Source organism: Tamandua tetradactyla, chromosome 22, assembly GCF_023851605.1.
Source record: "Tamandua tetradactyla isolate mTamTet1 chromosome 22, mTamTet1.pri, whole genome shotgun sequence".
Lineage (NCBI taxonomy): Eukaryota > Metazoa > Chordata > Mammalia > Pilosa > Myrmecophagidae > Tamandua > Tamandua tetradactyla.
Window position 1 is genome coordinate 25,627,053 of NC_135348.1, and position 23,754 is coordinate 25,650,806.

Below are 23,754 nucleotides of genomic sequence, written 5' to 3' on the forward strand. Positions count from 1 at the left end.
CACCCAGAGTTTGGGGGAAAAGTCAGGGACAATAGAGAAATCCAACTTCCTAGTGAGGCATATCCGGGAAGTTTCAAAGCAGGCAGTATTTGCAGATTTCAAAAGCAATTTACAATTATCTCCAGTTTTCCTGAGAACCAAATCACAGGGCTCAGCTCCCCAGCAAGACTCCACTCCTCTAAATATTCATTGGTGCAACTAATAAACAAAAACAATTTATAAAACTTAAAAACATTTACCAAGTTCATCTTATTTTGCAAACATTGTCCTGAGACTAAGGACTGAATACTCTGCAGGTCTGTTCTTCCCAAGAAGTTCATAATGCCCCATGGTGATGGTCGTGATGGCCATAATGATGACAAAAATAGCTCACATTTACTGGAGACTTGATAATGGGGAGATACCGTTTAAAAACGTTCAATTTTCACAATTCCCAGAGTAGGTAATTTTATTTTTCACATTTAATCTTCATAATCTTATGTGGAAGTTACTGTTAATATCTTCATTTTACCTAGTTGTGGAAACTGAAGCATAGAACTTTTAAATAATATGCCTTCTGGGTCTGGCTCCAGAGTCTTTGAGCTTAGCTGCCATACTGCAGTGCCAAACATGCCATAAATGCTTTGATGCAGCTTGTATAGGGCTCTGTGGGAGCATGCAGGTACGTTGTGGGAAGACGCATATCAGAGATTTTTACCATGGATGTTTCCCCCAAATTTTATATGTCCTCATGTGCAGCAACTCAGCTTTATTCGAATTTTTAAATTCACAACATAACTTCAAATGGATAGTTGGGCTTGTCTTCTGCATAATAGTTCATAAAAATATTAAAGAAACATTTTTATGATATGGGATTATAATAAAAGTCAATGTGTAAGTTTAACTGAATAATTCGAACAGAAAGGAGAAAGAATAGATGAAATTTTAACATATGGTATGAAAGATAATTAATAGAGTGAAATAAAAATGCATTTTCCTTCTCCCAAGAGTTAAAGCATGCACTACAATGAAAGAAATAAGAGAAAAATAGTTACTTGAAGAGATTCATATGGAATATATAAAGGCCTAAATGGTAAGCACTGTACAGATATCCTTCTAGCTCAGAAATATGTGTGATGGTAGCTTTCAAATGCTCATCCACAGGGACTGATGAGCCTCGTTTAGAAAGTCATTATTATCCTGCTCATCAAAAAGCATTATTGAGCACCTAATTGTCTGTGGTACTATACTGGGTACTATATGAAAAAAAACTGCACAGACATCGCCCTAACTCTCACTATCTAGGAATTTTTTTTAAATAAGGATGTTTCACAATATTACAATTGTTAAATTGTTAAAGATTTGGAAATGGTACCATTTTTCAAATATTAGCAGCTATGCCCAAAATTTTTTGAGAAGGCTTTATTTCTTCCTACTTTCTGCCTCTTTCCATCTCCAACATAATATATAAAGCCATGCTATTATATCCAATGAAAATTAGAAGGACATCATTGTAAAACATAACTCAGAATTTTCTAAAGAAATGTTCTCCCTGTTTTCCTTAAGAGCCATGCCAGCAAGCTAGTGTGCTAAGATGTTTAAGACACACAAAATACACTGAAGAATGCTGATGGTGTTGATTACTTAGGTACTGAGAAAGAGTATCTTATGGCTTATTCACTTCAACCATTCTTAGTTTATCTCAATCCCAAATTGAAGGGAAGAACTTAATCAGTAGAGGTTTTTGGTTTTGTTTTGTTTTATTTTGTTTTTTCATCTTTGGTGGAAGTCTATATAAGGAGTCTAAGGGGGAATCTGAGAATAACTGGTACAGATGAAAATGAAATTTAAGGATTAGAATTTAGGATTCTTTTTTTCACACTCACCTTCAAATGATAAATATTTAAGTAGTGGAGTGACTAATACCATAGAAAAACAAAATCTGTGCCCATTAGAAATTTGAAGAATAGAGAAAATACAAATATAAAAGTAATATAATGTTAGGGGAAACTAGTAAATAAAATGTGTAGAATCAGAACTTCTGTTTCTGGAAATGATGGAATTGAATGGACCCTTCCACTTTCAACAGCAAGAGAACTGAACAAAATTATAAAACAACTGTTTATAGACATTGGAAAATAGTCAGTGCAGGACTGTGAAAGAAATAAATTAAATGATCCCTACAATTGCCCAACGTACAATGGTGCTAGAGTACAGGGAGGAGGAACTCAAAGAATAGTTCCTCAAATGGAAGAGACGGAAATTGGAGTTTGGGAAAGCTAAGACGGCTGGAATTCTCAGCAATGTGTCAGAAGGTGAACTACTCCCTGAAAGAGCCTCAGAGATCTGCTGATGGGTCCCTCTAAATCTTTGCTCAGAAAAGATCTGCACATGCATAAGAATAAACTACACAAATCCAGGGAGATAAATACCAGAAAGTATACAAAGCTATTCCTGGTGCTCACATAGGACTGAGAATAGTTTATCTCTATCTGCAGAATAGGAAGACCTTATAATATACTAGACACAGAGTGGAACCCTCAGAAAAGTGCAGCACAATAGTTGGTCTAAATCAGCTGTAGATTAAAGGCTGTGGTTGGTCAACCCTAACAAGAATTAAAAACAAGGTTTGGCAGGATCCCATTGATTCCAAGAAACTCAACAGCACACACAATAGGAAAAAAAAAAAAAAAAACTACGTTATTTAGAAGATTACAATAACAATCAGCAACCAAGAAGGTAAAATTAAAAAATGCTTGACAATGCAATAAACATGTACCAAGCAAGCAGTGAAGCAAGAAAATATGAATCATAACCACAAGAAAAATCAGTCAACCAAAATCAAGAAAGAAATGACAGAGATGATGAAATTAGCAGATAACAACCTTAAAATAACCATTATAAATATGCTCTAAGTGGTCAGGAAGGTAGAGAAACACATGAACAGGTTAAGGAGAAAAATGTAAGATTTTTAAAAATATTCAAAGAAAACTTAGGGAAATGTAAAATATATTTTCTGAAATAAAAAAATATACTGGATTGAATTGACAGCATATTGGCCACTGCAGAAGAATAAACAATGAGTTTGCAAACAATTTTTAAAACAATCATTAGAAACTATGCAAAGGAATCATAAACTTAAAAAGTCTGAAAAATATGAAGAGAATATTAGTGACTTCTAGGACAATACCAAGCAGTCTAATATATGTGTAATTGGAGTCCCAAAAGAAGAGAAGAGAGATGGGCAGAGAAAAAGTCATGGCCAGTTTTACTTCAAAATTTGATAAAACTTATGAAACCACAGATCCAAGAAGGCCAACATACTCTAAGCAGAATAAAGTTAAAAAACAAGTGTATCATAATCAAATTGGTGAGACACAAATAAAGAAAAAAATCTTGAAGGCAGTCAGAACACACAAAAAACATTATATAAGAGGAACAAAGATGAAAATGACAATGGATTTCAAATTAGATGCTATAGAAGCAAAAAAACAATGGTGTAACATCTACTAAGTAATGACCAAAAAAAAAAAAAAAAAAAGAAATTAACTTACAATTCCATGCCTAGAGAAAATATCTCAAAAATAAATAAAAAGCATTTGGGACAAACACAACCTGATATTTCATAGAAGCCTTGCACTATGGGAAATGATACAGGAAAATCCTCAATAGGAAAGAAATGATACCAGGGGAAAGTTGGGTCTACACAAAGAAATAAAGAATGCCCCAAATGGTGAATATATGAATGAATATAAAAAATTCAAATGTTTAATTTTCTCAATCATATCTGCCTCTGTAAAACAAAACTAGTCACAATGTACTTTGTGGTTTACAAAATATTAGTGCAAAGCATAGACACTTTTATCAATGGAATAGAATAGAGACTCTAGAAATAGGCCACATATATGTGTTTAATGGACTTCAGACAAATGTGCCAAGGAAATTCATTGGGGGAAGGATATCTTTTCAAAAATTGATACTGGCACAATTGGATATCCACATGTAAAAACTGACCTCTATCTAAAACTCACATACATATAAAACTTAACTCAAAATGGATCATGAAACTTAATATAAAGCATTTAAAAAAGTAAACAAACTTCATGCTGTGGATTGAACCATGTTCCCAACAAAGGTATGATCAAGTCCTACCCCCTGGTCCTATGGAGATGAGCTCATTTATAAATAGGATCTTTGAAGTTCTTGTTAAGATGTAGCCAAACTTTATCAGTGTAGACCTTAATCCAATACATCTGGAGACCTTCTAAGCAGAGAAATGTGGATGCAGTGGTAGAGAGACAGAAGGAGACGGATCACTATCAGACAGAGGGAGACATTGCGTTATGGACTGTTGGCAAGCCACCACCAGAATGTACAGAATTTGAAGAAAGCATGGCTTGTTGGTACTTCTAGACCCAAAACAAATGAGACAATAAATGCCTGTTGTTTAGGCCATCCATGCTGTGTTACATGTTATAACAGCCCAGGAAAACTAAGATGACAAAATAGAAGAAAATGTTTGTTATTTTGGGATTATGTAACATTTTCTTAGAACACAAGAAAACATGAACCAAAATAAGAAGACATGTTAGACTTCATCAGAATGATAAACTTTTATCCTTCAAAAGACACTGTTAAGGAAATGAAGAAGCAAGCCATAGACTAGGAGAACATATTCATAAAATATGTATCTGACAAAGGACTTGCATCAGAATATATAAAGTACTCTTACAACTCAACAACAAGATGAAGAGCCCCATTAGAAATTGGAAAAAGGACTGAACAGGCACTTCATCAAAGAAGATATATGGATGTAAAGTAAGCACAAGCAAAGATGTTCAATATAATTTCATTAGGAAAATACAAATTCAGACTCCCACTAGCATCTATCCATCATCACTGATGTGTACAAAATTGCTTGAACAACTTGGAACACAGTTAAGCAGTGTCTCATAAAGTTAAAAAACTTCATATAATCTAGCCAGCCCATTCCTAGTGATTAAGCCAAGAGAGAGTTCTTCTGTATCCATTGAGAAGGCTCTTGAGTGAGGAGGGACTAGATGCATGCTTTATGAAAATTATCCTCATAAAAATAGACTGAGTTAGGACAGTGGATTTGAAACATTATTGGGCATCACAGTTACCTGGGGAGTTTGTTAAAAACACAAATTCAGTAGTTCTGGGATAGGAAACAGGAATCTAGACTTTAATGTTGTTAGCCTTTGGATTATATCCTGAAAAATAAGTTAGCCTAAGAAAAATAAATCAACCAATAAGAAAACTATGGAAAGTATCTGTGTGAAATGTAAAGAAATGTTCATGACTAAGTAGCTATGGAATGTAATGAATGTAATGTAAGGCTCAATCCTGAAAAAATAGAACTAGTAGAAATTGATAATTAGTCCAGAAGTTAGGTATTGCTAAGGAAAGTCTGAAAGTTTGGACTCCAAATAGTAATGATATCACTCAGATAAAACTACCGGGAAGAACACATTTGTTAAAGAATGTTGAGTTCAGGCTAGGCTTCTGAAATTGGAGAAACTTCAGGTGGAAAGAATTGAGAGAAAGGGGTGCAGAGATGGATTTTAGAAACTTCTGCATAGAGATGGTAGTTGAAAGTATTAAAGAATGGCTTACATCACTAATGAAACAAAAGCTTTGGGGAAAAAAGTCTAATGTCCCTTGCTGTCTGCCTACTGTATTCTAGGTGAACAGGGGATAAGTCAGCAAAGGAAATTGACAAGGGCAGTCTATAAATAGAAGAGTTTACAGTTTACAAAGAACTTCCATAATAGTATGGACATTATAATTTTGTAAAAACTGTGAAATAGTGGTTACATGATATGCTCAAAGTCAAGTGGACAAATTATATGATCTGCCGAGATGTCAACTAACTTTCTTGGATGCTAGTCCAATGTTCTTTCCTTCAGTACATGTTGAACACATATTAATACACTAATGACAGAGTCTGGCACTATTGCCCAATAAAATAATTAAAATGAATCAGATTAATAAAAAGAAAGTAAACAGAATTTGATTATACCAATGCAAGGTATTGATAATATGGTGATATATGGGAATTTTGCATTTTATGCATATAATTGTTATATAAATGCATACTTCTCTATGAAAAAAACATAAAAAATTAGTGAACAGAATTCTTTGTTGCCACTCACTTATCTACTAAGGTAATAATCACATGTTGATACCTTTGGCTACTTCTGTATTACAGATATATTTAGGCAATGCTTTGATTTTTTTTTTTTTTCAATTAAGGAGATTCTCAACAGAATAGGACTTTGCTTAATTTGGGGAGATCTGTAGTGAAAAAGGGTGATTTTAAATGAGCATTTCCTATCTACTCCTCTGCCATTAATATTCAATGAATTAGGAAATTCTCACCATCCATCCCCAGCAGAAGTAATTTTTAGAGTTTTATGCTTGCAGGTAGTTCTGTGTATTGCTTTGAAGAATCATTGTGTGGGACTATAAATTGGAAGGATTTCAGTAAGTCTGGAAAACAGTTCATCTTTAAAATAGCATTCCTCCTCTCGTTATATCAAACAAATGAACTAGATCTGCCTTGTGTTCAGAATTTATGCTTTTTCACTATATTATTAAACTACTTTAAACAAATGGTTTTCTTGCCCCCATGATAACATTTAGAATCTTTCTTCTTACATTAATGAGAGTTGAGTCAGAAGAATAGAAGGCAAATTGGAGACATGGTCTCATCCTTCCCGTGATTTTTAACTTCCCTAGTTTCAGCAGTGATGTCGCATACAGGTGTGTGGGATTGAGCCACTACATTGATCTCTTCAATTTATTTATTTTCATTGTAAGACATCCAGGGTCCACACTTGTCTATGTTGACTAAGAAGTGCTGGTCAAGAGAATTCATATTTGTTTCAGATCACATGGACATCGTTATAGAATACTTAGCTAGTTTTCTAGCAAAATCCATTCTATGTGCAGAATTCTAGTGATCAGGAGTTTCCAAGAAAATCAGATAAAAGTGTCAGTATGCAAAGTAAAATATCATCTATTATTGTGTTGTGTTTGTTTAAGAATTTGTGCATTGTATTCAGCTGGCCAAAGGAAATGCTGGGCTGTGTAACTGCAAGAATCTACTGCATTGTGTTCCTTGCCTTGGGTGGTAAATCAACTTAAATGAGATTTGAATAAATGAAGTGGAATCTCTGTGTGTGTATGCGATGGGAAGAAAATGATGGCAATTATAAGCCTTGTAGAAAATTTCATTGGGTGTGAATAGATACTCAGCTACATAGTAATTATAGGAGCATTGTGGGGACTAGAGCTGTAGTAGCAAGAATTGAAAGAAGGCAAGCTGTTTTGCTCTAAAAATAATTCAAAAGAGTTTATTGAAATCACCAACAGAGAAATAGTTTACTTAAGCTGAATGGCAGTGAATTTACTTCCATTTACACAGTTTTAATATTTAAATTCACATTGATGGACACATCCATGCCATATGGAAAATTATGTAAATATCGTTTCCCCATTTTGGTAGAACTGTGCTGATTTGTTTAGCCAACTTTTTCATCATTTTAAAAAGTATCTTCTGTTTTCATTTTAACACTTCATTGTGAACATTAATTAATGTTTCTTTCTGTTCCTTTCTTATATAATCTGCCTTTCAATTTTGTTTCTCTAATTTATCACCAAAACATTTTTCAACCTTTTACTCTTGTATATTCTTTCATCCATAATTTTTTGTTTGTTTTTCTGACCTGCAAAATGGCTTCACCAGGTGGGCCACAGTGGCTCAGCAGGCAGAGTTCTCACCTGACATCCGGAGACCCGGGTTCAGTTCCCGGAGCCTGCCATGCAAAAAAAAAAAAAAAGGCTTCACCACAACTAATAACAAAGTGTTTAAAGCAATCAATAAAATTTAGCAGTGAAGATAGTCAGACCGGCAATTGTGGCCACAGTTAGTGATGGAGCTGGTAGGTGTTCAAAAAAATTGAACATCAGGGAAGGTGAGGAAGAAAGGCAGAAACCATCTAGGGTGATGGCATAAAAAAGACATTGAATTGTGTGCTAGAAAAGTTGGGTTCTGCTGCATTTGTGCTACCAATCAGCCAAGATGTAGATGTACTTCTTTCTTAGTTTCCTTATCTGGTTAATGGAGAGGTTGAGCTTTAATGTTCTTTCTTGTTCTAGAATTTTCTGATCTAGTGCAAGGAAGTAACTAAGCAGATTTGACATAAGTGCACTTGTGTTGTACATGGTTTCACTGGATTTCTTTTATTGCTGACACTCACAGCAGGAGTGTCCAGTAGGGCATGACAATGTGGACTGTATGTTGAAAGTATGCAGAAAAAGAATTACCTTGAGTCAGGGCAACAAAAGTCAGCATTCTATCCAAGGGTGTCTCAATAAATGGAGACATTATCAAAATAACCCGGTGAATTAAAGGCCCCCTTTCTAACAGATTGCAAAGTATGAATATATTAGCAATACGGGTCAACGCTTAAGTTACTTCTTTGTACTCTTTGACTGAACAGATTGTTAGCCTACATGCATGTTAAGCACATTGTAATACAGAAAATCAATTACTGCACCCTCCAGTATATTATAGGGTGAAGCTATTAAACATTTCATCAGGAAATGGCAAAGTACAGCTGTAAAGTTCTTTATTGTTGAGAAGCCAGTCATTACTGTAGTACTTACTAGTATTTACCACCAGCTTGTAAAATCTACCATGCCACATTTCACAGTAACCTTGTTAACACTGAGCAGCTCTGAAACAGTTTAGGGAGTGATAATAAGGAATAAAAGCCAAATGTTTTCACATGGACACCTGCCTATTTCATTTCTTTTCTCAAGATCTGTCCATGATGCTAAAAAGAAAAGTCTCCTGCTTTTTTTTTTTTAAGTTATGCCTTTGTTTCTTTAACCCTCAAATGTGTTTAAAATTTAAAATATACACAATAATCTGATTGCATTTGCTTTTAAGGTGTGTTTGGAATTACTTGGAAAGGTGTGCCAGGTAGATGTTGTTGAAACTATTATCCCTTGTGAAATTCATCTTCAAAGACAGGACTTGGAGCTAAAAGTGTGTGGGGAGTGAGGGGCAGGCAAGGAGACAGATGATGATTATATTGCACACAGAACCTCAGCATTAACTTTTGGAACAAAATGATTCAAGGGCTTGGCAGCATCCCCAAACCAAACTATTTTCCACTGATTGGTATGAAAAGTTATTTCTCCCTCCTGTGTGTGCCTCTTCTACCATACATACCACTAAAGGACCAACAAATCTGCAAATGACCTTGTTATAGCTCTATGCTGCAATGCTTACCATTTCTAATCCTTCTTGGTTTCGTTCCAGACAGAGCTTTTTGTACACACCTTCAAGGATCAGCTTGTCAGGAGTGCTCTCTTAGCACTCTATACTGCCAGGCCAGGTGGTGTCCCTAAAACAACACCCTCTCCAAAAAGCAACACAGAGGAAAGCTGTCCCCAGGACCCACCCCCACCTATAAGAAGGCAGGACTCCATCCCGCATCATTCGGACTATGATGAAGAAGAGTGGGTAAGTCTTGTGCATGGCACTAGCCTCCCAAAATTGTGCCCTGAAAAACATGGCAAGAATACTAAGAAATCTCTGCTTGTCATCAGATCGTAACTTGGAAAACAGTCATAGGGCTGATTGTGGCTAAGTAGACTACATTTTTCCTGAGGGGCACATTACAATTGGAAGTTGTATTCCCAATTACATTTATTTGATAGGAAGATTTCTTTGCTATCAAACAAATCATATGTAAAACCAAGAATCTATCATCAAAGCAGAAGCATCATAATTGTAAGACCCTGTAGTACTTTTCCTTATTTATTACCAAGAAAATATAAAGCACTAACATTGTGATTTTGTAAAAAAAAAAAAAAAGGATTAAAAATATCCATAATACCACTACTTGTATGAAACAAATATTTTCACTGCTGCGTATTCTCTTCTAGGGTTTTATTTCTCGGTGCACTTAAAAAAATAATCATTTAAATCTCTTAAAATCCCTCTTGTTCATGGTTGTATGATCAAGTAAAAGATCTTGTTCCAGGTACTCAGAAATTTGCAGGAGGATGGCCACATAAAAGCATCTGAAAAAAAATAGCTAGTAGAGACAACTAAACAAAAAAAAAAGAAGCAAACATGGTTATAGGAACTCTAGTTTGGCAGAATAAGAAGGGGGAACCATGAAGGTGGAGGGGGAGCAGTGTGTTAAAACCGAATCCACGCATATTAATTACCCAAGAACCCTCCAAAGCATGTGCACATCAGCCACCCCCAAAGGAAGCCCTTCATTCTGTTGTCGGTAGGTATAACCAAAAAACAGCATGCTAATGTACTGGATGTTCAACACTTAGCTAATAAGTCCAGTTCTTGCCACCTCTAATTTGAAATGATCAGAGAGTAAATTATTTGAACGTCCCAGGTCTCTATAAAAAATCGCTGCTTCAGGGACCGTGAAGTGATGCCTGCTTTTTCTTTTGGTAAAATTTCCAAGTCAGGAAAGACAGACCTGAGCTCCTAGAGATAAATGCTGAATAAGTGTTTCTTGTTGCTGATTAAGACTGCATTCCCTGAAGCGTTTTCAAAAGAGCAAGTCTTATATTTCTCCCTTTTACCTTTAACTTCTTTCTCAATTTATTCACGGCTCTAAGGCATGCACACCTCTTAGCCTCTCTGACGTTCATTTCTCTCACCTGGAAAATGAAAATAACAGCACCTGTTCTGCTTAGCTCTTGGAGTCATCATGAGATAAATGATTTACCCATGTGATGACGCTCCATTACCTGTAAAGGCCTAAGCAAAAGCATTGTTTTACTTTAGTATTATTGTTATATAGATCTTTTTTTTTTTTTTTTGCATAGGCAAGCACTGAGAATTGAGCCTGAGTCTCTGGCATGGCAGGCAAGAATTCTGCCTGCTGAGTCACCATTGCACCGCCCTATATATTTTTTTAATAAATGTAATTTGTGTAATCTTATGTACATCAATAATGCCCCTTGAGATAAGCAGGGGACCCTGATATATCATAAAATGTGGATTGTAGATTTTAAAGAGTTTGGGGGTAGATATAGGAAAAAAGTTACATTTCATTTAATTAAACATACAGTGATCACTTTTTGATAAATTATTACCATTTATATATTATAGTAAGTGAAAATTTTAGAATTCACTGTCTTATATTCATCATTTTTACCTCATTGTGTTATAGAAACCCTTCCCCATACGTCACCTCTTTCTCCCCCTCAAAGTTGTCCCTCTCCCTCCATCCCTGTCTATTTGTTTATTTAGATATTTACTGAGATATTTATGTCGTAGGTGCTCCAAATGCAAAATTTAAGTGAGATTAGATCCTTGCTTCTTGGAATTCAGAGTCTAGAGGTGGATGAACATAGATTAGCCAGTAGTTAGAACATGTTGGGGTAAGATTTTGGAGAGACAAAGAGTATGGGAGATGGCCTCTGCTAATACAACTTCAACTCACAAATTCTTATGAGATCTTTAAACCTTCCTATGATAGAATGAGAAAGAAGACTGTGGGAAATGTATCCTTAGTTGAAGATGCATAGAGTGAAGCATTCAGTTTAATTGGTGTTACCTATCAACTGTTGTGCCTGGTACATGGGCTGAGTTGCTGGGCATAGAGAGGTAAACAGCCCAGTTCTTCAGTGACTCCACAGCCTATTCAGACCAATGGCAATTACAGTGCAATGTTAGAAATGCTGCCTTGGAGGTGTGCACAGGCTACAGAAGAAGACTGATGGCCTCAGTGAAGCTTACAGAAGTAATTCTTGAGTTTTCAATGGTAGTAGTCCAAGTTAAGCAGTCCAAAAAGAAGAGGAAGTGGTCATTTGGACAGTAACACACTAGGTTACTTAGGGAGAGAGTGTTTGATGTGTGGAATTATTATTTCTTGTTTATTTGTTTTGCTTGAAAAGTGGTAACAATTAAGCATGTTTATGTATCCTAGGGGAGCAGCCAGTTGAAAAGCAACAGAGATGATAACTAATGGGGCATGTCCTCTTACAAGAAGGAAGCAAATCAAGTCTCATACACATGTTGAAGGAGAGTCCTAGACAGAAGTGCTCGTTTTCTACTAGACTGCAGGGAAAGATGTAAAGGTGGACTTGACTTCTGAGAGGGTGGGTGGGGCTGCACATTGAGTGGAGCTAGTTCCCAAGAAATGACTTTACCCATAGAAAAGGGTCTTGTCCTAAGAGAGGGTGGAAAGGAGGGGCTGAAAAGACTGTGGCGAGGCTTCAAATAGGCACTGAGGAAAATGGGTAGAGGAGTCTCCTGGTGACATTGGATGATGCTGGGAAGAATTCCATCTTGGGAAGGACCAGTCAAGGCTGCAGCATCAGTCTACATGGTTGTTGGCACACCCTTGATCATTCTTTTGGGAATGCTTTGGCGATTTCCACACCAGAAAAAAATCTACTTGATTATTTTCCAGTTGATAGAGTGGCACCTTTTTGATAACCCATGTTATTTTGGGGGTTTTCTTTAAAAATGCCAAAAGAGTAGGCCGATTATGAAGGTCAGCATCTCTTTCAGCATCTCCTTTGAGATAATTTCTGATAGTCTCCTTGGGAACCCATTGTTTCTAGAAATAATAAATGCTTGGTCTAAATTATTACAACTCCAAGGAAAACCCTTCCTACTCAAAACAGTTACCTCTAACTCTCTCCTCCTAATATAATTTTATTTTATTTGCAAACAAGAACCAAGTTTGGTTTTATGCAACATTTGTGAAAATTTTTCTTTAGCACCTGCTTTCTATTAAGAATATCTTGGTCAAGGGATGAAAATCCCTTATGAAAAAAATTAAACATTAAATATAATTTTAAGAACTTTCACCAGGATCATAACATGGTAACACTATTATCAAAGCTTTATCTAATCTTGAAAATTGAGCAAATCCAAGGAAACCGTAGCTAATTAAAAATGCCTTTGGAGACTCTGCTATTAAATGAATTGGAAACGTAAGTTTTTGAACTGCTTTTCTTAGTTAATTAGTTGTTAGAAAAGTTTCAGTACTGATTACAAGTCTATTCAACTTCCTGAAATAATTCAACGTTTTAAACTAATTTAATTGGATTTCTGAGATAGGATTTGAAAATAATCCTTGATCACTTTAGGTTGACTGAGTCGTTGCCTAAGATGAGTAGCTCCATTTTAAAAAACCCATTTTACTTAATTTCTGATAGTGATTGTAATTTTAGCAATCAACTAACTTCAACAACTGTATTTGGTGTCTTATAATAAGTATTTGGAAAATTTATTAGTAGATTACTCCCTAGTCCCACTCTGGTGATGCATGTAACTGCCTTTCTTTTTGAAGTCAGGAGAGAGAATCCCTGTTAATTCTAAATCAGTGTGAAACTGTTCTTTCTCTTTCAGCCTGTTTTGTTGTCAAAATTGAGGACATATCATAATTACCTACTCAAAACGGTAGAGATTGAAATGAAAGTGATTTCTTATCATAAAATGCCTCTTATTTGCTGAATTTTACTTTTTAAATGAGGGAATGCTTCTAAGGTTTGTTCTCCTGAAAAGTTAGTAAACCCCAAGTTAAACCCCAAAAGAATATTTCAGATTTTTTTTGACAATCTGTGCCAAGAAATAAGCTACTATAGTATTCTTCGCTTTTAGCTGGTAAAGATGACATATTGCTTTTCATTCTCTTCATCTCTACAGCAGATGCTTCCAGCAGCTGGGATTCCAAGATTAGTTTGTCCAAAATATGAAAGCATATAATCCAAAACAAACTATTAAGTCGACCCAGTTTTGTGGATTCCAGCAATTATATTATTCACTAGAACACTGTGGTTTAATTTCAGCATTACTGTACTGATGGATTTGGGCTAAATCTGCCTACTCCTATTCAAAAAGTCATTTAAAGAAAAGAGAAATTTCTGATCCTTTAAATTCTGATCCATTCCAGCAAAATGCAGAACTAGGAAAACTTTTCTGATTATTTAACCATGTTCCAAACCCATTTTTAAATTGAACTGAATTTCTATTTCAGGCAACATTTCAATGTATGAATTATCCAATTAATTCCCTTCCTCATTTTGCTAACATAAATCAAACTTTCAATTTTAGTTTCTATTCTTAAGTTAAGAAAACATTTGCTGTTCTTTATTATGGTAAAATGTATTTATGCCCCATAAATGCAATGAGTGATCTGCATCAATCTGTAATTATTTTACATTAATTACATAAGATTTAGAAAGTATAGCACTTTCATGGTAATATTTATATCAGGCATCCTGTTAGTAGTTCATTTATAACCTAGAAGAATATTACTTTTATCCGTACCTCAATACCAAAAATTGCATTTTGAAATAAGGTTTGCATGACCACTTTCTCATATTTATTTTTACCAATCTCACATAATTGATTTTGTACTACATCTCTATCTAATTATGTCTAATATAAATGCTTAAACTTTATGGGAATATTGATAGAGGTATTTATATGTTCATAATTGGTAGCAATGGGCATAAAGAGTTGCAAACATTGCTAACTGTTGAGGACAAAGCATGTGTCATCAGGTACATACACAGGCAAATGGTAAAGTGATCTGAATTCTCAACTTCTCTTTGCCAGATTTTGCCTCCATTTTAGATCCTACATTTTAGAGGTTGGGAGGTTTGTGCCATGCATAACAGAGAGGTATATATATGCAAATTGGCATTCAAAAGAAATGTTGTTCAATTCTCTAACTGGCTAGGATCATGCTATGTAAAACCACTGATCTCATCTTCTTCGAAAGAAAGAAATAAATCATTCTCATTCTTTGGTGCTAATTAATTCTCATAGGCTGCTGGACATTTAACTTTTCCAAAGCAACACCTTATAACTTAGTTACATAAATGAATAATAAGACCCCTAAAATATGGCCATTTTTCTTTCATATTTGTAAGTTACATGTAGAAAGATTTATGTACACTGTGTGTGTGTGTGTGTGTGTGTGTGTGTGTGTGTGTGTGTGTGTGGAAAGCAAAGACCTTTTGAATAGTTACCCAAGGATAGGGTTAGACAGAATCTTCAGAGGTTATCTAGTTTATCACTTCTGCTTCAGTGAAACATTATATCTTTAAAAAAGAAAACAAACCCAGCAAACCCTGATATGTTCTTCGAAGTTTACGTGAAAGAATGTTCCAATATTGTCTGTTCTTAATATCTTTATAAATTTACAATTCATTTCCACCTTCAAATATTTGTCTAGTGGCCCAACACACATTTCCTCCTCTAAGGCATCCTATTGATTCATCCTCTCATCACCAAGCCCAATAGATTCTTCTTCTTCAATCATTGATCTCCTCTCTTTTCCTCCTGGCTTTTTCCCCCACACATCCATTATTTCTTGTTTTATTTTTTCAACGACTTATTTCCATCCTCTCAGGTTTACAGTATACAACATGAGTTAATCTCAATTCCTCGCACATCTGGCAAATACTTACTGATACAGTAAGACAGGCATCAGCAAACCACAGCCCCAGATCAAATCCAAACCACCCCTCTTCTTATACAGCCTGTAAGCTACGAATGGTTTTCATGTATTGAAATGGTTAAAAAGACCAAAAGAAAAATAATTCATCATGTAAAAATTATGAGAAATTCAACTTTGTGTATAAATGAAGTTTTATTGAACACAACCATGCTCCTTCATTTGTATATTATCAAAGACTGCTTTTGTTCTATAAAGGAAGAATTCAGTCATTGAAACAGAGACTGTATGGCTTACAAAGCCTAAAATAATTACTATATGGCCCATTACAGAAAAAGCTTGCTAACCCCTGCTACAAGACAAAAGTGACATGTAACTTCCTTTTGTGAGTCTACTACCCTCCAGATTATATTAAACATTTTTTTCTCATATTCCTATAGTTTACTCTGGTATATTTGTATAGTACTAAAAGATAGATTCAACTTCAGCATTCTACTTCCTTTCATGAACACACAGCTCGGTGGACACCGAGTTAAAATTAATGGTTTATATGTCTGTTTCTTGCATGTATTCATGAACTCTATAAGTTCCTAAAGGACAAAGAAAATGTCACGTTCACTGTTTAGTAGAGCATCCATACATAGGAGGTAGTCAATATGCATTTGCTGAATAAATTAGTGACTTTGCAATTTGACCTCAACTTGTTATTCCTTGCTTTATTATATAGAAGCATAGAATTTTTAAATTTAATTAATTCTGCACTATTTCCCGTGCTTTCCCCTTCACTATCTTATGAAGTGAAGATTTTGTTTTCTCTTTTCTAGTCAAAATTACTCACTTATGTCCCCTTTCCTTAGATAGTATTTTAATCAACATAATCAATTCTTAGGTGACTATTCAATCATCACAATATTTTCAAACATTGAAACTGGTAAAATTCAAATTGGATGCAGAATATTAGAGATGACCAAAGCTCTGAATATAATAAGTTAAGGCCTCCAGAAGCCTCCAGAAGTCCAGTGGTGGTCATTTTAACTTGATTTGATTATTCATGGGCATATTATAAAGGGGGAGATTTGTGTCCTAGTTACACAGAAATAATTTCTTTTGATGTTTCCCGGAAAATATGAATTGGAAGCAACTATTTTCACGTAGTACCAAATTTTTCATTTTCATCTCCGCACATAATAAAATTGTCTAGTTTTGCTAATTGTATAATATAGAGGTACATTCAAAAACTTTCCTCTCCCCAACAGAAAGAGCAGGCAAAGATGGAGAATTAGGCCCATTGGTTCCTTATGCATTGACCGAAAGCTTTCTAGCGTCTGTTTTCTTGATGGATGGGGAACATTCCCGAACTTCTCCAGCCCATTTTACCCAGGAGAATTGTGCTTTGAATATTTGGTATTAAAGTGCACAAAAGGTGATTAAGCAAAGTTCAAGACTGACCATTAAAATGCATAAATGTAATATGAAAGAAAAGGAACCCCAAATGAGATTTTTATGTACATGCATATTCATGAAATCCTGCCATCTTCTAGATTTTCCCACATGCATTTACTACTTTCACCTTTTCTCCCTTGCTTTAAAGCTCCTAACACATATATGCATATTCAAAATATTTTTCAGAGTCACTGTGGGAATAAGTTTATGGATGAATTTGCTAAATCAGTAGTTCATCCTCTAACTCAAACCAGTGTTTTTAACTGAGACATTTTGTTTTTGTTTATTAGTGTAACAATGATTTCCCTGTGATGTTGAATTGGGATACTATCATCTCCCACAGATACTCTCCTGACTCTTCAATGACATTGAACCAGGCATTGATATTTTGAATGTGCCTATGTATGTGCCCATGTATGTATGTGCATGCCTATGTATGTATATGTATGAACTGCGTACAATGCACTTTAGAAGTTGGAGATTACATTCAAATGGTATCCTCCAACTTTAATACATTCTATTGTGAATAATGAGACATTATTTCCTAGTAGAAATTTTTGAAACTCCACTATTTAGTGAAGAGTTAAAGAAAGTGCTGAGACAATTACAGGCAGACTATTGACTTGACATTTCAGGATACACTCAGTTAAAAAAAATCCATCCTGGTCAGTGCAATGATGGCTCAGCAGCAGAATTCTTGCCTGCCATGCCGGAGACCCGGGTTCGATTCCCAGTGCCTGCCCCTGCAAAAAAGAAAAGAAAAAAAAGAAAAACTTATGAATCCTTGAAAATGGTTGTATGCAGTCCACTAACTGCTACTACTGTCATATAGTTCAACCAGTTGTGCAACTATGTAATGGTATATATATAAAATGCTGTCAGCCAATTTCAAATTAAAAGCTTGAATCAATCAGTGAGATTTTTCTGCTGGTTATTAAGCAAATGCTTTATCTAATACATTCATTTAGCATGATGTAGCATTTATTGGAGTGAACTCAACCACTCAGAATATGAGCTTGGTTCTAACTTCAATTTGAAGAGACCTGTAATTGTTACTTCTAATAGTGGTATCATAATTTCTTTTGACGCCTAAATAGCAAATCAACAAGTCAGTCAGCAGATGTTGACTGCACAAAGAGTGTTTAGTAATGTTTTAGCCACTTGGGGAAAAATAAATTAAGTATAAAATATGGAATCTGACTCCAATAGCCTTATCATCTAGTTCAAGACAGATGACTAGAACTCACGAAACAAGCAGACATATTGAAAGATATTCCCAGAGTATAGGTTGTATGATACAATTTCAAAGAGATTGAAAAGATTCAGAGAGAGGAATTGTATGGAGGTACAATACGGAAGAGTACAGAAGAGAATCAACCTTATTCCACCCCCTCCTTTCTCCTGCTCTTCCTTCCTCCCTCTCTCCTTTCTATGGGCCATATATTTTTCTCTCCCTTTCTAACACCTAGTGTGTATTAGGATGCAAGAATAGGAGGATGAATAAATAATAGTCATTTCCCTCATGGAACCCACTATCAATTAAAAATAAAAAATATGTTAAGCAAAGGAAGTAGTTTGAACCATTTTTGGAGAGGCTGAGACTGGCAGGGTGAGGTTTAGGAATAAAATGCAGCATGTGTCAAGATAAAAATATCACTTCCTCCAAGATTTCCTTCATATCTTGGTTGCTTGGCACTAAGCAGGCATGTGATCGACATGCAGTAAATATTTTTTGAGCTAATTAACAGCATGTTTTTAAGATATCAAGAAGACTGACCTGGATGAAGCTTTCATTTGAAAAACTAATGAGAAATAAGGAAAATTATCTAGATGGGCCTGACTATGAAGGTGCTTTCAGTATCAGAGAAGAATTTATACTTGCTGTAGTACTAAGTCTGCTTTTGATTAGAGGAGTGATGAAATGAGCACAGTGGTCAATGAAGATGAATGTAGCACTATGAGCAGACCTGATTGTGTTATAACTAATATATAGGTCTGGGCAAGATCCAAACCAAGGGGATAAGAGGTCAATACTAAAGAAGCAGTGTCTGAGAATCTGAGTCCATTTGTATGCCTTTGGCAAATTGCAGGACTAGGCGATTCTTTAAATTGAATATAATTATTGGAAAATGAGTGTCGGGGATATTTTCATGGGTGAGTTGGTGAAGTTAAAGCAGGAGGGCCCCTGGGAAGCACAGGTTGGTCAATCTCACTTAGCTCTGATGGATATCACATGCCTGGCTATTTTTAGTGGGCCTGACATGTGAGTGTGTACATGTGTGCAGGTGTTATATAACTGGAACCATGAACGTGTCGGTTTGGGTTGCAGAGTATGTGAAGAACCACTCCTTTCACCAGGAAGCCTGAGGAAAGTTAGGATTCAGGAAGGAGAGCTATCAAGCTATGGGAGGACCAGAGACTCACAGTGATGAGGAACTCAGCCAGGCTAGTGAGAACTGCTTTCAATTGATAAAATGATAAACTGAAGCTTCTTTTTATGACAGTATTGGACTCACTGACTGATTCTAATCCAAGTCTTCCGAAATTGGTAATGGCAATGACAATGAGAAATTTTACACAGGAAAATAGATCTGTCCTGACTGTTTGGACCCCCATACCATTCTGGTTTTGTCTTCATGCTCTTACTGATCAAAAGGTGGCCTTAGAAAGGTTGGTCAGCTAAGACTTGCTGATTTTTTAAAAATACTAACTGTTCATTCAAATCAGTCAGGGTACGATGCTACCAAGCGCATAAATGTGTGGCATGCTGACTAAGCACCAGCTTCCCTACTCTCATGGCTCACAGTGTCAGGTCGAATATCTTACTGGCTACTCAGTGCTGTCCCTAGTAAAGCTTTGCATTGACTGGCACGGACTCTGACTTTTGCATTAGCTTGGGTCCTACCCTGGAAATAAATAATGCCCAAGATTAGCACCTGACTCAGGATGGAATTATGGAAGAAATATTGCTTTGAGTTTCCTGCTGACTTGGTGCCCTCATTGACCATAAAATGTCCAAAGCCTCTTCCCCTCCAAGAAGTGGGGTTGTTAAGGATCCATTAAGTTCAAGGATATCAATTAGTGTCCATTTAATAAGGGCCAGGCTTTAACCAAAAAAGTTTTCATTAAGTGTTATTCATATAGCAGGAGAGAAAGCAAGAAAATAACTGTTTCTGTGAAGAAGGACCAGTTGTGAATTTGTTTTTTTGATAGGTGGTTCCTTTTTTTTTTTTTTTTTACCCATCCTCCGCATGTGGCTGGTAAGGTAAATAGGGTCTCTCAGTTGTTCACATTTCCCTGACCTAAGAAGGGTAGGCACAGGGTGTTCCATGCCTGCAACCACATCCTTGTATTTCCATTGTCTTCTCACTAAGAGCCTCTCCTCATTATGAGAGCTGTCTGTAACTAATTGCTGGATTTTCGTAGAGAAGAAAGTGGAGTAGGCTCCACCCATGCCGACAATCTAAGCAAAAAGAACTTCCAGTTGAATGGGCCTGATGGATGAAAAACCTCAGAAAATAAGAATGTTTTTTTACTGGTCATTTTCCTCATGCATGTTTTCAGAGAGATGTAATGAAAGTGGCTGGTTTAGGAACTCAGGTGTTCAAGATGCTATTTGATCAAGGGTCAACTAGCATCTTCAGGAGTATTGCTTACCCATCTTTAGCATCTCAGTTTCAAAATATTTGAGTTGCTTACACCCTAATCTACTAAGAATTGGATTTTTATATTTCTTCCATGTAACTCACTTACTCCTTTTTATCCTGGTCACATGAACGGATTTGGGGTCTTTATCCTGGCATGCTCTGTTATTAGTATTGTCCACTTATGTCCTTAGTCCCAGGATGATTGAGCAGCTAGCCTAGTGATTGTTCCATCCCTCAGTGGATGACATTCCTGATCGCAGACTTAGGAATATTTGCAATTGACCTGTAGAATCATCTTCTAGTCTAGGACCTGCCCTTGTACTCATTTTTAAATCTCAGATAACTGAAACCTAATCTTGCCCCTCTGTGTTGTCATAGGCCTCTCCCTGAACCTTCCTTAGTTCCCTCTCCTAACTTCCTCCTTCTGTCTAGCTTGTCTCTGGAGTTCTAGTAATGCCACCAACAGTGATTCCTACTGTGTACCACAATTCTATGGGACGTCACAGGAAGGGTCAAGCCTTTGAAGTCAGCACTCCTGAATATCTAGCCCAGTTATACTATTTTGGTATTGAATGTTATTTTGACTACTTTTACATGAGGTCGCCTCATCTCTACAAACTGGGTCGCTAATATTAACTGATATGATGTTTTTTTAAAGGAATAAATGAGCTAAAGGTGAATATAAATACTAGCCCAAATCCATCTCTGGATGAATTTACCCTCTCTTCCTCCTTCCCTCCCTCTCTGCCTTCCTTCCTCCCTTTCTCCTAACAAAAGCTGTTGAGTGCCAGTCCCTGTGCTGTGTACTAAGGATATAGCTCTCAAAGCAATTACAATCTTGTACTGGAGACAGAGGTGTAAACCATGACTCTATAAATGACATAATAGACATGCTTATGCAGTGCTAAGAAGAGTCAGGAGACCAGGCATTGAGTTCTCTCACTGCAAGCTAAGCGTGGTCTCCTCTCCAAAATCACAAAGAGTAGCACGAGAATGCTCCTCATCTGCTGCTGAGTGTGCCTTCAATAAAATATTTGATATCTGTGCTGGTTTGAAAGGAAGTATGCCCCCTAAGAAAAGCCATGTTTTAATATAAATCCCATTTCATAAAGGTAGAATAATCTCTATTCAATGCTAATGTTTGAAACTGTAATGAGATCATCTCCCTGGATGATGTGATTTAGTCAAGAGTGGTTGTTAAACTGGATTAAGGGACGACATGTCTCCACTCATTTGGGTGGGTCTTGATTGGTTTATTGGAGTCCTATAAAAAAGGAAATATTTTGGAGAATGAGAGATTCAGAGAGCGCAGCACCATGAAGCAGAGTCCACCAGCCAGTGACCTTTGGAGATGAAGAAGGAAAACGCCTCCTGGGGAGCTTCATGAAACCAGAAGCCAGGAGAGAAAACTAGCAGATGATGACACCATGTTTGCCATGTGCCCTTCCAGCTGAGAGAGAAGCCCTGAGTGTGTTCACCACATGCCTTCTCACTTGAAAGAGAAACCCTGAACTTCATCGGCCTTCTTGAACCAAGGTATCTTTCCCTGGATGCCTTTGATTGGACAGTTCTATAGACTTGTTTTAATTGGGGCATTTTCTCGGCCTTAGAACTATAAATTAGCAACTCATTAAATTCTCCCTTTCAAAAGCCATTCCATTTCTGGTATATTGCATTCCAGCAGCTAGCAAACTAGAACAACATCCATGAATAGAATATTACTATTACATCAGAAATTCTGCTCATCCACCCATCCCTAACAAAGATCCTCAATGTGCTCTTGTCCCCCTTAAACATTTAGCCACTTAGATGTTTTTCTGCTCTTCACCACATGGCTGTTTTCTATATGGTCATTGGCCTTGGATAATGAACTCACTTCTCAGTGTTCCTCAAGCCAATAAAGCTCTCTGTTGGCTTGAAAATGTTCTTTTTCTACCAGTGGAATTCTGTAACCTGAGGTATTGGAAAAGGAAGAAGAATGTTATGTGTGTGTGTGTGTGTGTGTGTGTGTGTGTGTGAATATCTTATTATGCTTGTAAATGCACTTATGTTCAGGTTCTTCAGACACATGATTAAGAGCAGTTCATTCATCCCTTATCGTTCTTCACATGGGAAAGGCAGCATGCAATACTACTTGAACTTTGGTCAAAATATAAAGGTTCTCTTAAACATGGGCAACAGAAGAGAGTTGAAGGCATATCATGAACACAGCTAATCTGTGAAATTGAGAGGAACTCCCTCCCTCTTATCCTCAGTAGCAGTTTTTATTGCCAGTAGTAGCTGGAGAGTTCCTTCATTTTTCAATTTTATAGCCTTAAAGACACAGTTGGTGGTGATAATTAAAGCATATTCAGAATGGAGGCCATTAAGTCTGTTATTGTGGTTTGAAATGTAAGCTTCTCACTGAATTTCAATATGAATGATGTCAAGATATTGACCAGCATTTCCATCTGGAAGATGTGAGCTTCCTTAGCTGTCCTGGCTTGGAGGTGCCACCACCTCATTTTCTCAGGCAAAAGGCAGAGGATGATGCAATCTGTGGATGTAATTGGTATCTTAATTTCCCTTAGAAGGGAAGTGCTTGTACTACCATGATGGAAAGAGCTGCCTTTAGGAAAAGCTTGTGATGGCTATTTGTGATTAATAGCATACTTCATGTTGAGATTATAGAGTGATGAAAAGTAAGCTTGATTCGTTAGAAAGCTAGCAAGGATTGGATGTGATTTGGCCAAATTGTAATAATTTTACCCAGTCCTTTCACAGAAATCATGTCATTTGGTTCTAACTGCAGCTTGGTAAGGTAGGCAGGGCAAGGAGTATCATTCCAATTTGTGTATGAAACAATGGTGCCATCCCCAAAATGAAATGCTTTTCCTAAGGTCTCATAGGTAGCATGTCACGACTGGATCTCTACGCTATCTTTTCTTATTTTTGTATCCAATGTTTATTTATTTACTTTTTCATATGTGTGCACCATGGGGTAGTTGCAATTTAAAAATATATATATTTATTGTGAGATCTTCACAGACATACAGTTCAACCATATTATACAACCAGTCATTCACAATATCATCCCATAGTTGTATATTCATCATCATGATCATTTTTAGAACATTTGCATCACTTCAGAAAAATAAATAAAAAGAAAAATAATTAAGAAATCATACATCCTATACCCCTTACCCTTCCCGCTC

General features: G+C 36.2%; 1 protein-coding gene across 14 annotated transcripts in view; it reads left to right on the plus strand.

The window, feature by feature from the left end:
* Positions 1 to 23,754, plus strand: part of INPP4B (inositol polyphosphate-4-phosphatase type II B) — a 934,219-nt gene that overhangs the window by 781,186 nt on the left and 129,279 nt on the right. For all 14 annotated transcript variants that reach the window (XM_077139955.1, XM_077139941.1, XM_077139945.1 and 11 more), the window contains one exon: positions 9,335 to 9,538. In XM_077139955.1, coding sequence (XP_076996070.1) covers positions 9,335 to 9,538 — 204 coding nt within the window. The remainder of the gene's footprint in view (positions 1 to 9,334; positions 9,539 to 23,754) is intronic.